The sequence below is a fragment of the Trichoplusia ni genome, chromosome 17 (assembly GCF_003590095.1).
Source record: "Trichoplusia ni isolate ovarian cell line Hi5 chromosome 17, tn1, whole genome shotgun sequence".
NCBI lineage: Eukaryota > Metazoa > Arthropoda > Insecta > Lepidoptera > Noctuidae > Trichoplusia > Trichoplusia ni.
In genome coordinates this window covers 7,181,821-7,196,123 of record NC_039494.1, presented here as the reverse complement: position 1 = coordinate 7,196,123, position 14,303 = coordinate 7,181,821, and the positions used below count along the sequence as shown (strand labels likewise).

At 35.9% G+C, this 14,303-nt stretch overlaps 2 protein-coding genes across 2 annotated transcripts; both read right to left on the bottom strand.

Moving 5' to 3' along the window:
- Window positions 1-432: 432 nt before the first annotated feature.
- On the bottom strand, window positions 433-3,454 carry LOC113502717. The gene is made up of 4 exons (XM_026884367.1): window positions 3,417-3,454; window positions 2,732-2,823; window positions 2,108-2,218; window positions 433-699 (listed from the first exon to the last, which is right to left on the bottom strand). Exons 1-4 carry the CDS (start codon window positions 3,452-3,454, stop codon window positions 566-568), a joined length of 375 nt encoding a protein of 124 aa, XP_026740168.1. The 3' UTR covers window positions 433-565.
- Window positions 3,455-4,907: 1,453 nt separating this feature from the next.
- Window positions 4,908-11,749, bottom strand: LOC113502624. Its single transcript, XM_026884276.1, has 5 exons — window positions 11,227-11,749; window positions 7,002-7,091; window positions 6,356-6,454; window positions 5,508-5,593; window positions 4,908-5,291 (listed from the first exon to the last, which is right to left on the bottom strand). Exons 1-5 carry the CDS (start codon window positions 11,285-11,287, stop codon window positions 4,908-4,910), a joined length of 720 nt encoding a protein of 239 aa, XP_026740077.1. The 5' UTR covers window positions 11,288-11,749.
- Window positions 11,750-14,303: the final 2,554 nt, after the last annotated feature.

The window sequence follows — 14,303 nt, the reverse complement described above, 5'->3', positions numbered from 1 at the left end:
CTAAAATTAAAATCGCTTTGTTGTGTTTCACCACTAATCAGTGACGTCCATTGATAATAGGTTCTTACCACTCGCTATTTAAAACTTTATTTTACAACAATTTATTATATACTGCACGGATAGCCGAGTGGTTGAGGTGACCACGCCAAACCCACTGTGCGCGACGTGTCGCGGGTTCGATCCCCGCGTAGGACAAGCATTTGTGTGATCCACGAATGCTTGTTCTAAGTCTGGGTGTTGTTGTGCACGTGATTTGTATGTTTGTGAAATCCCCCGCGACACAAGGATTAAATCCCTTAGAGCGGGAGTCGTTTAAAAAAAAATATGTATAGATTAATTTTATAAACCCAACTTCGCATAAAATATATAAGATTTGATTCCATCATAACTTTTGTCGTTTTGTTTCTAATACAGTAGGTATATTGTAGGACTATAACTTGATTCGACTTATTTTACAGGCATTTACAAGAGACCATAATCTTGCAATATCTATTCAATTATTTTTAAGAAGATACCATTTACACAGCTTTCAAACTCAGTATTACAGTAATTTGTAGTAAATCCTCTATCTCGGCTCGTCATCACAGTCGTCTATAACATTGTAATCATAAGACTTCCTCTTGATGAGTCCAGCTCGCAGCAGCAGCTCCAGAACTGGGCGCCGGCGCACGAAGCGACGGTATGGGGTTGAGCGGATCCCTGGGTCAAGAATTATCATGAAAGATGGACAAAAACAAAAAAAAAGTCTAATATGTTTTCAATAACTAAAAATATTTAAGATACTTTTGCCCACTGCTGGGCAAAGGCCTCCCCATTTCTCTTCCACACCTCTCTATTCTGTAAAAGTTCCGGCCACGTGCGCCCCGCGTATTTAACTAGATCGTCCACACCACCTTCGTCGCGGACGACCTCGTCGACTTTAATAATTTAATATTTTATTTTCAAGGTATAATAAGCCCTAACAGTCTACGATAGACGAGTAGTGGAGATCACCACGGCAACGGAGCGTGATATGTCGCGGGTTCGATCCTCGTATAGGACAATACGTCAAACACCGCCGCTCAACGAAGTCTGCAGTCGCCGAACATGCTGAAGGTTCCAGCCATTATATTAGATTTGACCAACCACAGATCCTCGCTAAAGAATCCAAATTCCTACCTAGGATGTTTCGCGAGGCTATTGAGATTAAAAAACACCCTAATTTCAATAGAGAAGATGGCTGGAAGATATCACCTACTTGGGATCCAATAATAAATAAACTCAAGGCCAAACCCAAGAGCAGCGCTGCAAGACATCAAGACACAGTGAGCTCATACTGCGTAGTTCGGACCACAAATAATTAATTAAAATATGAAGGTAGAACGAGCAACATCTTCTGTCAAGACGAACGCCATCTCAGTCTGCCCGTGACCATGATACCTGCAAAGGTTTCGAAACGTCGGGAACTAAATCTAAAATTAAACCGCGATAAAATCCGTAAAAGTAGTTTCATTTCATTGTCTGGTTTGGATGAATGGTGGTTTAATGGAAATCGCGACAAAAATATAAAATCTCTGAATGAGGGAGTTATGTTTTTTAACCAAATTAGAACTCTCATCCAAGCTTCATAGCAGTGATGGTCTAGTTTTATAGCCATTGGACTATCAATTCGTAGGTGGTAGGTTCAAATCAGGGACGCACTAATGCCTTTTCTAATACATGGGCACATAAAAGGTCAATTTTAGATCAAAAATAGTTAGCAAAAATATGAAAACCTCGTGAATAAATTAATTCACCTGAGAATGTTTCAAGTGTGTGTTGCGTCACGTCAGAGGACTACACTCTGACACCAGGGCCCCAAATCTGCTATTTAAAATGGCCGATGAATTAACAAATTTGGCTTAAAATAACAATTTTCGTTTTATCTTTTTTCTACACAATAATTGGAAATTCAGTGTGGGACGTCAATTCAATTAAGTTTCAATTATTGTGTTGGCAAAATGCTTTAGAGAAGAGGAATAATTTCAAATTTAATACAATTGCCATCATTCATTTGCCATGATAAACTAGCAAAATTGTGGCCCTGGTTGTATATCAACCATACGATAAGAAGATAGATGTATACTACTGTTAGAAGCTTGTAACGGCTTCGTGACAGTCTGAGGTCCGAACTCGTAAAGTATTTGTAAATCCGCGTGGTTCCCGAAACGGAAGCCGAAACCGAAACGGTGGTCATTACCTTAAAGTAAATAATAAGATAAGACAATTAACAAATAAACAAAAAAATCGCGACTTAAAAAATTATACATCTTATGTTTAGGTTCTAAAAATAGGGACCATACGGATTTAGCTTCTAATGCAAAATACATAGTCATCATCATCATCGTAGCCTTTTCACAACTATGTTGGGGTCGGCTTCCAGTCTAACCGGATTCAGCTAAGTACCTGTGTTTTACCTGTGCAACACGATACCCCTTAGTAAGACTGGTTGTCAGACTATCTAGCATCTGACTACCTGTAACGGCTGTAACGACTATTACTGATGTGTAAATTAAGTTAATGGAGTAAACTAGATTTCATAAATGCATAATAAATACACCCAAAACATGGTATAAAACATCGTGCTTATCTCATACAAACTTGTCCTAGGTGGGAATCGAACCCACGTCCTCTGGTACGGCAATCATTGCCACTATTCTCTGTTCTAGACCTTACACTACTTTAACTGAACTACGACCCTAAGCTATGGTACCTTTAGTGATCGGTGGTGCGAAGCCATAGATAGCGGCGAAGCCAGCCGGCACGTCTTCGGGGATACCAGGAATATAGTGTCTGCCTCTAATACTATACCGAAGGAGGAGAAGAAAATTTATTTTTAAAACGAAACAAGAAAGGAAAGGAAGATTAGAATAGCTTCATGGATTTTTTTTTAATAAATGCGGACGACATGACATAAGTAGATATATCGTTCTGAACCCAAAGTGAGTTACTAAAGCACTTGTGTTATGGAATTCAGATACAACGAAGGCACCACAAACACCCATGTATATGTTTCTTTTTAATTGGTATTTTTCTTAAATTTTATTTTAAGTGTTGTTATATTGATCTAGGTTGTAAATAAAATGTAAAAATATAATATTTAGTGCAATGAAAAAAATGTAATTAGTTGCATTTCAAAGTTGTCTCTAGTTTAAACAGAAATAAAAAATACGATATTTACCAACTTTAGCTCTTATAAAAATACTTATTTTTTATTTATCTTTATAAAAAAACTACTACTAAAAACTACTAAAATCCAAAAAGCTAGGTATCAAAACCACCTTACTTACTTTTCAAAACAATCACAAAAACACACAAAAATACTTTCCTAAACATTTCAACAAGCACGTTTAGACACCCAGACAATTAACACAATATGCCAAAACGAAATGACTAACAAAACAGACAATTGTCCAGTTTTCCCACGGACAGCCATTTTATTGATTATAAGTTTAAAACATAAATGTGGGAATTAATAAAAGCCTTGATTAAGAGAAGGGCTCTAACTCTTTACAAGGATAAACTTACTATAGTAAATAGATACATAATTCACCTTTGTCAAAGGATGCTTTATATAATGTTTTGTAGATAATGTTGAAAAACTTCATTTTCTCCGTGGTCGAGTGGCGTACACACCGGTTTCAAGGTGTCGCTAGCTCTGAGGTCCCGGTTTCGATCCCCGGTCGGGTCAATGTAAAAAATTCACATTTCTACATTGTCTCGGGTCTGGGTGTTTGTGGTACCTTCGTTGTATCTGAATTCCATAACACAAGTGCTTTAGCAACTTACTTTGGGTTCAGAACAATGTATGTGATGTTGTCCGCATTTATTTATTATTTATTTATTTATTTTCAAGATGCTTTGTTTTTTTTTTCTTTTAATGTTGAAAACGTTTTTTAACTGTTATAAATATTTTAAATTATTTTCACTACTCTCTTTCTCTCTCTCTATTTTTCTAAATTTTCATAGTTTGTAGTTAAATACAAAATACCTATATGTGTATTACTGGTGATCTGTGACACAGGGTTTACCTAAAACAGACTCCAGTCTCTGTGTATATGTGTCATGTACAAAACTTATACTATCCTACTATTATTATAAAGGCGAAAGTTTGTAAGTATGGATGTATGGATGTTTGTTACTCTTTCACGTAAAAACTACTGAATGGATTTGAATGAAACTTTACCACAATATAGCTTATACATCAGAATAACACATAGGCTACAATTTTTGAGGTGTCTAATGTGAGGTCGTAAAAACCAGTTTTTTGCGCTTACATTGCAAACGCTGACTGAATCCTACAAGATAGATAGAAGGCAGGTATAAATTATAACTTATATCTTCTAACCACGCGGACGAAGTCGCGGGCAACAGCTAGTGTAACCATAATTTCCGATGATGAGAAAAATAAAGACTTTTTGTGACAGTCGTTGATAACAATTAAATATGCAGACTAAAACCACGTTTTTTTTGCAACTATTCCATATTTTGTCACCGTTTAAACCCTGGACTTTCTCGAATATTTCAAGACTAAAAATAAGCCAAATCTGTTCAGCCCTTATTTCACTGAGTAATCTTGGACTAAAAAACTCAAATTCCAAAAACTGACATGATTTTAACGTCATTGGATTTGACGTCATGAGATTTTGACGTCACGAGATTCTTACATCACCTGATTTTTAGGGGCCCGCGTTTTTGAAGTCACTTGATTCTGCGATCACTTAATTTTCTTTGTCGAGACTTTTTAATCGCTAACTGTTAAACTAGCAGTTGTTAAACATCGTTGATTTTTCTTCAAGTTACATTCCACTATATAGAAAGACAAATAAAACAACCAAGGCACTATTCTAAAACCCATTTATTACAAAAACATACAAAAAAAAACATTCTCAATCCAAATCTACATTAGAAAGGTCTTCCGTTATCTTCTTGACTTCCTCTTCACTGCGTTTTTGAGAATTTTGCGAAACTGCAGAATTTTGCGACGTTGCACTTTGACTACTTGCAGCATTTTGCGCAGTCATCTTCTTGGCGACTTCGCTCTTAAGCTTGTATAACTTCTTTAGATCTTCTAGAATGTTCTGCGGGAGGTTGCCGGGCTGTGGCTGGTGTATTTCGTATTCTCCTTTCTCGTTCTTGATAAGTTCCACCATGGATTCTTCTAGATTCGGAACCTCCCCTGGTCTGGGTGAGTGGTGCTGGTTCGATTTTGGCGGGTATTTCATTTTTTGCGCCCAGTTTTGGAGGTAGTTGCTACCGTCTGTTGTTTGGTACTGGAAAATAAAGAATTTTATGGTGTAAGTATATGTATTTGGACGGACCCTTGTTCGATTGTAAGGCCCTGTTGGCCGACCCAGGTATCGCTGATTTATTTTACTGGGGATTAAACTCTCTAAATATTCGATCAAAATTTTTCCCTGAACATGTTCATTTTGGAAGTTTTAAAAGCATTTTTAAGCAGTTTATTAAATCGAGGTTGCTTTTATTACCTTTTCTTTGTTTTTATGTAGTTTGGGCGGCGGCGAGTTGGCCTGCCGCTTGGCATTGGAGGAACTGGACTGGAAACCTTGGCCCGCTGGGAAAGGCAAACATTATAATTAATAAATAATAATTAGTAAACAACCTATGTAAGGTAAGATACAAGTTACATTCTGTAAGACGCTATTACAGAAAAAGGCTTGAAGATCAAAAATCAAGCTTTTTAATGCTTTTTGGTGGAATAGAGCTCCAAAGAAATTGATTCCTAAGATTGATTTCTTTATTAAATACACTTTACTCGCATTTTAACATTGTCTGGACTTTAAGAGACTGCGACCCCTGAGTTTGTTTCGACATTTCTTCTCAGGGGTAAAACGTTTTTTTGGTCGTTTTACAGTACAAAATATAAAGAATATACAAAAATGCTCAAGCATTTCACAAAGTCATGATGTTTAAGCATTTTTATGTAAGAAAATATTCATGCAGGAAGTGGATCTTTAACTTGCAATATTACAGAAAAAGGGACGAGTGAACTAAATAAATTTTATTTAGTTTTACGGAATATTATATTTAAATATCAAAAACCCGAATTCCACAACTTTCACACACCGCCATCTAGTCTCAATCTAAGCAAAGCTTGTATTATGAGTACTAGACTTTTCAAATACATACATAACATAGATAAATGTCATCCAGATACAGAACCAGTGTCCTGGGTGGGAATCGAACCCACGACCTCCGGTATAGTGACAGCGCTATATATATACACGGCATATAACTTCATCTCTCTCATAACCCATACTTAAGACTTGGCAAAAGACTCAGACAGATAGTTTCTATAGCTAGAAGTAAGACTTACTTAGATTCTGCGTATTGGTCTGTGGACCTAACTCGAACATGACTTGGAAGTCAGCGTGGTTGCCGAAGGCGAAGCCGAAACCCACGCGAGAATCTGTACCTGAAAATATAAGGAACGAGTGTTAATAAGTGGTGGAATTATGTAAAAATTCTAGCCTTTTACTATATTGGGGTCGACTTCCAGTCTAACCGGATTCCACTATGTGCCAGTGTTTTACAAGGAGCGGCTGCCTATCTGAAAACCTCAATTTAGACAGAAGGCAAAAAATGTAGGGAATTAGGGAATACAATGATTTAAAATGTATTGTGACGTCATTCACCAGTACGCTTTTTACTAGCAAGTGATTCAATGTTACTAGCCCCATTACCATACAGTTCATCATCTTAAGTGCTTTAAATCCATACTTTTTAATAATGTGATAAATGATAAAACGTGTTTAAGTAATATTATTAAATTAGTCGAACACCCTATTGCAATCATCCTTCAATTGTAAATAGCAGAATTTATGGCCTAGAATCTTTTCTCTGTCACGGGATACCTTCATGGGAAGAGACCCGGTCCTCTTTAAAGGGTTGCACGGGGACTAAGGTCCAACGTGTAGAGGCCTTATTGAGAATTTTGATATAAAATGTGATGTAGTTATTACCTTTCTTGATCGGCGGTATATTGGAGTAGGCTACGGAGAGCAGCGAGGGTAACTCTTCTGGGATGATCACCGAGCCCAATGCTCCGGTTGCTGGGGACAAAAAATAGAGTTAATTTTGATAGTAACTATCGTGAGAATGATAATAACAAGGTTAATAATGAACTATATAAATGTTTTGAACAATTTCAGATAGCCAAAACTTGGAGCCAATCTCTGAGCATCACACAAATGCCTGTCCTAGATTCGAAATCGAAACCGCGACCTTCGGTAGAGCAGCCAGGACCACAAACCACTAGACCATCAGGCCAGTCAATATTTATTCCTCCAGTACATGCTAAGGCTTTTGCTTAGTGGAAGGCAATGCCTATTATTTAGTTTATCTCAGAAACGTTGAAGGATGAATGACTCCGGGTCATCATCGGCCTAGCTTTTTCCCAACAATGTTAGTGTCGTCTTCCAGTCTAACTGGACGCAGCTAAGTACCAGTGTTTTACTAGGAGCGACTGATTATCTGACCTCCTCAACCCAGTTGAATGAAATGAATTAGATTCAAAAAGAGCTCTCAGTGGCCTAATTTGAAGATACGTCTTTTGATTTTGATTGATTTAATTTTGAAAATAAAAGACACGCAGCTATCGCATAGCACATTGTTGGTTATAGCTATCATGTTGTATTCATCATTATACTCAATACTGCAATATACGGAAAATCAGGAATCCATTCTTTAACGACTCCCGCTCTTAAGATTTTTTTTTAATTCTTGTATCGTGGGTGTTTAATAAACATTCAACTCACATGCACAAAGATTTAAAACAAGCATTCGTGGATCACAACTGCTGGTCATACGCGGGGATCGAACCCTTAACACGTCGCGCACTCTCCGTTTGAGGTAGTGACCTAGAACCTCTGGGCTGACGTCACTCAGCTAAGTGCCGATCTTGCATATTGTCTGTCGTTGTATCATGTACATAGTAAGTGCTACAAACAGTTACATCACATAACCTTGTGCTCAAAACCTAACCAGTGGCACATAACTCTTATGTAGGGTTGTCAGATGGAAGATTTTCGCACGTTTTTTTATACACTCACTTTCTTGTTTGTTTGTCGTTCCAGTTGGATTTTTGTAACTCAATTTTGAGGTACTTCCCCATAAGCTAGCAGGCTGAAATTTTCAGGGTAGCTTCAAACCCGATGACAAAGCAAATTACAACTATAAAAACGGCTGGACAGATTTTGTTAAATATTTAATGGAGTGACATGACATAAACGTGGGTTTTTAGATGTTTTAAATCTATTTTATTCATCATCATCACGCTTTTTTCATAGCAGCTTTTAATTGGATGTGTTATTGTTGAGCACAGGCTTCGTGCCATATAGAGAACGACGATTTTTTTTTTCTTACCACAAAATAATATTTAAATATTGTTATTCGTCTGTTGAAACCATGTTACGAGCTGTGATTTTTTTTAAGTCGACTCCCGCACTAAGAAATTAAATCATTGTGCCGCGGGGGTGTCACAAACATTAAAGTCACATGCACAAAGATACCCAGACTCAGGACAAGTATTCGTGGATCACACAAAAGCTTGTCCTACGCGTGGATCGAACTTGAGACACCTCGCGCTCCGTGGGTTTGGCTTGATGACCTCAACCACTCGGCTATCCGTGCACTCTTGTGGTCCAACAGATGATTGTACTTTGTAATTTGTCGGTTAGCCTATTCAGGCTCGAAGGGTTCCGTATAACCGTCTATATATTATCAAGCCTTGTGGACACATTAGCAGGATGAATTTCATAATATTTCCAAATAGCATGTTTTGCACAAATAACACTTTAAGATACTGCACTGCGCTGAATTTAGTAATATTTGATAAGAGTGTCATATTTTCACAAGTTATTTTAGCTACTGGGTTATGTTTTCTTGACATTTTACACAATATTACCAAACTTTGAAGTTGATAATTGACACATTCTGTACTTTGATTCACTTGCAACAGTACACCGAGCCTACTCTTTCACGAGCCGAACATTTGGTCGAGCGCGTGCACGAGCGCGGCCGATGTGTGAGCTCCGATATTTAAACAGAAACAATGAAGCAGGTGAGTGTTCACTCGCTGTGAGCATGGCGCCGAACACAGCAGAGAGCATTCGTACGAATGTTACATTACAAGGTCATGAAAGAGAAATTATTGTATTGTCATCGGTCCTCAATAAGTCTACGAAGTTTAAACGAAATCTGACCGTTTGAACTGGGTCAAAATCAAGTCCAAATTAGTCGGTTACAAACATGCAAGCGCAGTTATTAAAAGCGTGGTAATTATCCCATCCCATCCCACTAATCCCACTAATATTATAAAGGCGAAAGTTTGTGAGTGTGTATGTATGTTACTTCTTCACGTCAAAACGGCTGAACCGATTTTAATGAAATTTGGTGCGGAGTAAGCTGATACCCTGGATTAACACATAGGCCACGGTTTTCTACGGGAAAATCCTATTTGGGGAATCCTATAGGAAAATCGATGAAAATGAACTTTCTACATATTATTATTTTCTTCAGATACATAATATTTTACTGTATTGTCTCATACTTATAATTTGCATTTATAAACATTCAAATCACATGCACAAAGACACCCATAATAAGAAAAGTGTGAGCAATAGTTGCACAATTATTGCTGTTAATTGCTACGTTATTGCGTTTGACAAGTCACACCACTATTCGTATTCTCACGTATAGAGTGTGCCTCCCCGTACTGAATTTCCAAGTAGGTATTGTGTTATTCTTAAATGGGACTAGCCCGCCACACATGCCCGTCATTGCAACTCCTGTAAGCCAGGATCTACAATGAAACCAACGAAAACCACCGAAACACTTAAGTTCGCTGTGTCCCAGGGGGAACAATTAACTGCCTTGGAACCCGCAACGAAATTAATCAGAAATAGTAAAGAGGAGGAGTAAGAAAAAATGTTCCACTTCCCTCCATAGCAAGCGGGAGACAAAAGAGAGAGGTATTGTGTTAGCAAAAAGCTTAGGAAAATAGGAAGTGTCAAATTTATTGTAATATCCATTTATTCATCGGCCATTGTAAATAGCTGACTTGGGGCCCAATGCGTATCTATTAATTCGAGCGGGATTGTCCGAAAGGGTTACCGTGGCCCCGGTACACGAAGAGCAAAAGAAGGAACATGGGTGGGTTTTAGTCAGTAGAAGTCTGACGCTCACTTGGAGTCATTTGATGATTTCCTATCCGGTGAAAAAAGGTTTCCTCACGATGTTTTCCTTCACCGTTTGTGACTGGTGTCTTAGAATTTAAGAAAGTGCATATTTAACTTGAAAAAACATTAAATTTTATGTTGAACATCAAGTCATGTTACCTAACTAGTGGATTCCGTTTGACCTACTTGCTAAGTTAACGACAAAATACGAGTTTTCTTATATAACTTAAAGATTTTAATAAATTACAAATTGTGACCTAACACGACCCAAGTGTTTGAGGTTTGAACCGACTTGAAAATGGAGGAGGTTCTCAATTTGATCTGTGTTTTTTTTTCTGTTATGGTTTTGAGATAAAACTGATTCTGATTTCAGTTCCCATTTTTTACCCCGTTTTGACGATGACAAATCAATTTGATGATTTTAGTAAAAAAATATGTTGCAGGTGCATATTTTTTATCAACACAACTAACAAATTTAAACATCAGAGTGCCTCAGACAAGACTCGAACCTGCGACTCCTGTCTATATTTTATGCACCGGTTCGATTCCCACATGAGACAGGAAATGAAATAATTTACTTTCAAAAAACTCAAGGTGTCACAATTATGTAAAATATGGACGTTTGGATTTCTCGATAACATCGAATCCGCTCTCCACTAATGATAGAGTTGATAGATATAGAATACATATATAGAATCAGAAAAAATCACCAAAACAATGCATTTTAATATGCACTCAGCTAAAACATTTTTGAAATAAATAATTATAAATTACGCACTTATTGTAAAAAGATAATTAAGTCATTAAGAATTAAAATCAAAATACTTTACTAACACCGGAAAATTAAATTAAAATACTTAATGAATAATACTATTGTGAAACACCTCGTAACTTTGACCGGAACATCCGCGGAAAATAACAAAATGCATACAAATGTTATAATTATAATTTTTCATTACTCCCTGACCTATCGTAACAGCCGCTTACACAATATTTGAATACAACTCACCAAAAGAAAGTAGAAAAGCGTATGTCAACATATCCAAAGACATTTTGAAACTTATTTCCATTTAACACAACACAAAATAGTTCAATAATCACTCAATTTTTCAATAAAAACATTATATAAAATCACGACGCGGACGCCATGTTTTAAAATCGTAATTTAAAAAATATAAACATGCAACGGCGACCAGTTTTACCGCCAAACTGAATACGAACAAGGAACAAGCGTAACTTTCACCGTCATTAGAACGTTATAAGTACATGCCATTAGCATTCGAATTACGACTTTAGTGTTACGTCATAAAATGCAAATTCTTTTACCATGAATCATGATTTCTCACCATTTGCGGCTAACGGCAAATGTCCCATGTGTTTACGATTTCATAACTTTTTGAATTAAGTACTCAAGGACTTTCACTTGATTTTAAACTTTCTCCTATTGACGTAAAGTTTATTATCGTTTGGTGCATTTGTTTGTACATTTAAGTTGTATGTGTTGGTTCCCATTCACTTCTTGCTGCACCTTACCCTTGAGCCTCATAAAGCTAATGGCTTGTCATTAGATAATGTACCTTAATTACATCGAGTTAAAGTTTTGTTTTATGCAGTGACCTTTGGACTTAACACTTTTTTTTAGAAATTTCCTCATTACTTTCATATCTGTGAAAACAAGTCTTACTAAGTAAATAGTGAGTGGCGAAATTGCAAATTTTAATATAAAATGATTGATCGATAAAAATATTTGCTTTAAAAAAATGTTTATTTTTAATTTTAATCTAAAATTAGAGAAAGTTTTGAGATTGCACTATGTTTATGCATGGAATGATACATTTATAAATCTAGCTTAGCTTTTTAAATTCAACACGATGGCCTTGCTGTCAAATTAAAAAAAAATGTGTTATCGACGGGTGAGCTTTTGAGTAATTACTTTTTCACATCACTATGCTTCAAGTTTATCGTATTACAAAAAAAAAATCGTCAAGAACATTTTACTGAAAAAAAAAACTTATTTGGAAGCCTAAGAAAAGTAGGTACCTACATGCAGTCTTGGTTCGTACTCAAACCTTCGACCGCGGGGTATAGCAGTCAGGCCACATACCACTAGACCAACTGGCCAATCGTAAATCAATACATCTCCGGTAAAAATGAATTATTTAGCTATAATGAATAAGGCATCTCTCATGCCTTAAGCATGGTGATAGACAGGCGAAAATGGCCGTTATAAGTTTGATGTGCCTGTCTATCTGTGTATTTCTTTGTATGTCTGTGGCATCATAGCTCCTGAATTCAATTTAGTTTGTTTTTTATTATAGGTGAATAAATTATGAGTGATTGGAGATGTATTGGATAAAAATCGATCTAGATATTTAAAATTGTGGAAGTGGAAGGTTTCACGGCCAGGGTTATTTTTTTAATTTTTAAAAAATGTGTCTGTCATTCAGTTAATAAGTCAATTCACTAGTTTTCATTTATATTGAAGTGTTTAAGCAATCGCCTGCGGCTTGCCGAATAAGTAACTAAATTAAGGTCAAGATGGTTATAATATTTTATTATTGTAAACCGAAGTAGACATATTGCACCAAAAAGCCTTAAAATTGTCGATGTTTAAATTACCCAATAGTATTTCATTGATCGATATCGATAGTAAGTATTTTATTTTATCATGACTGACGCAAAAAGAGGAGAGTCATAAGTTTGAAGTATGTCTGTTTGTGGCATCATAGCTCCCAAATAGATTGAGCGATTAGAATTACAATTTAGTTTGATTTGTATAATTGTTTGTTTAACTTTTAAGTTGTACCTTGTGTATTATATATATTAAAGGAGTGTAAAAAGGTTTTTATAAATAATTTTATAATCGTAAAATATTCAAGTGCCTTTTTAACAAATTTCTGTTTTTACTATATTCGATTGGGAGATAAATTTATTTAATGAGAAAGTCTGTCAAAATTTAATTGTAGAGTTTGTACTAGTGCTATCTATTGAGCATCTTAAGAACTACACGAACTTGGCAATCGATAAATTCGAACTAGTTTACCTTGCTGCCCCTAGATGTCGCTTTATTCAGTTTCTGTACTCCTTTTACTTTTTACAATCATTTAGAACTGATACAATTAAAATATGTAGACACAGGTTTTTATGGCAAGTACAAGGTATTTCCTGTCCATACGGAAATCAAAAATTAAAAATATCTTCTTTCGCCGTCAGGAAGTCACAGATTTTGGTTCTATTTTATTAATATCAAAACTTGCTGAGTGACATTTACAATTTGGTACAGTATAATTACCGTATATTCTTTCCGTGCTAAGTTGACCTTTTGACAGGTTGTCAAACTGTTCATGGGACGGGAAATATGTTGCAGATTCTACTTAAAGTGATTTTGGATATTTCAAAATATCTTTCATTTTTAATTTGCGATCCTATGGATTTGTGTACCAACGCAGGCGAAGAAACAATGTAACTTATTCAAAGCTAGATACTTATATGTATTTTCTTAATTAATTTAAGACATCACAGACAAATGGTGATGGAAAACATCTAGAGAAAGACTGGATTCCTAATATTGAAACCGACTTGGAAGTTACACAATAGGACTTTTTGAAGTGAAACTTCTTTATTATAAAAAATATACTGTCATACGTCACGTTTTTTTTTGAAATCTTACTAATCTAATAAAAAGTATGTAAGTATATGAGCAGAGCCTGTGCCTAGAGCGGGGTCGGTGCGCCATTTTTTATTATTACGAAGTTTTGAACAACCAAGCTGCCAATAAATTAAAAGCATTATAGACATTAAAAAACAATGAAAAAAATGTTATATCTATTGTCTATGTTTTATGCAATCCTTACAATACTTAGTCAATATTATGACTAATATTTTAATATCCGTTATGGAGCTTAAAATATCAGTTTCTAGATTTTTATGTTATTGAGAAGTTATGTCGATTTCAAATTGTTCCATGATGTCATTAAAACTGATCATGGTCTAAATCGTTATTATGTGAGCCCAATTGTAAACTTTAACCTCAACCAATTATGAATGGTAAGCTTCGCTTGACTCGGTCGAAAAGTCGATGGAAGC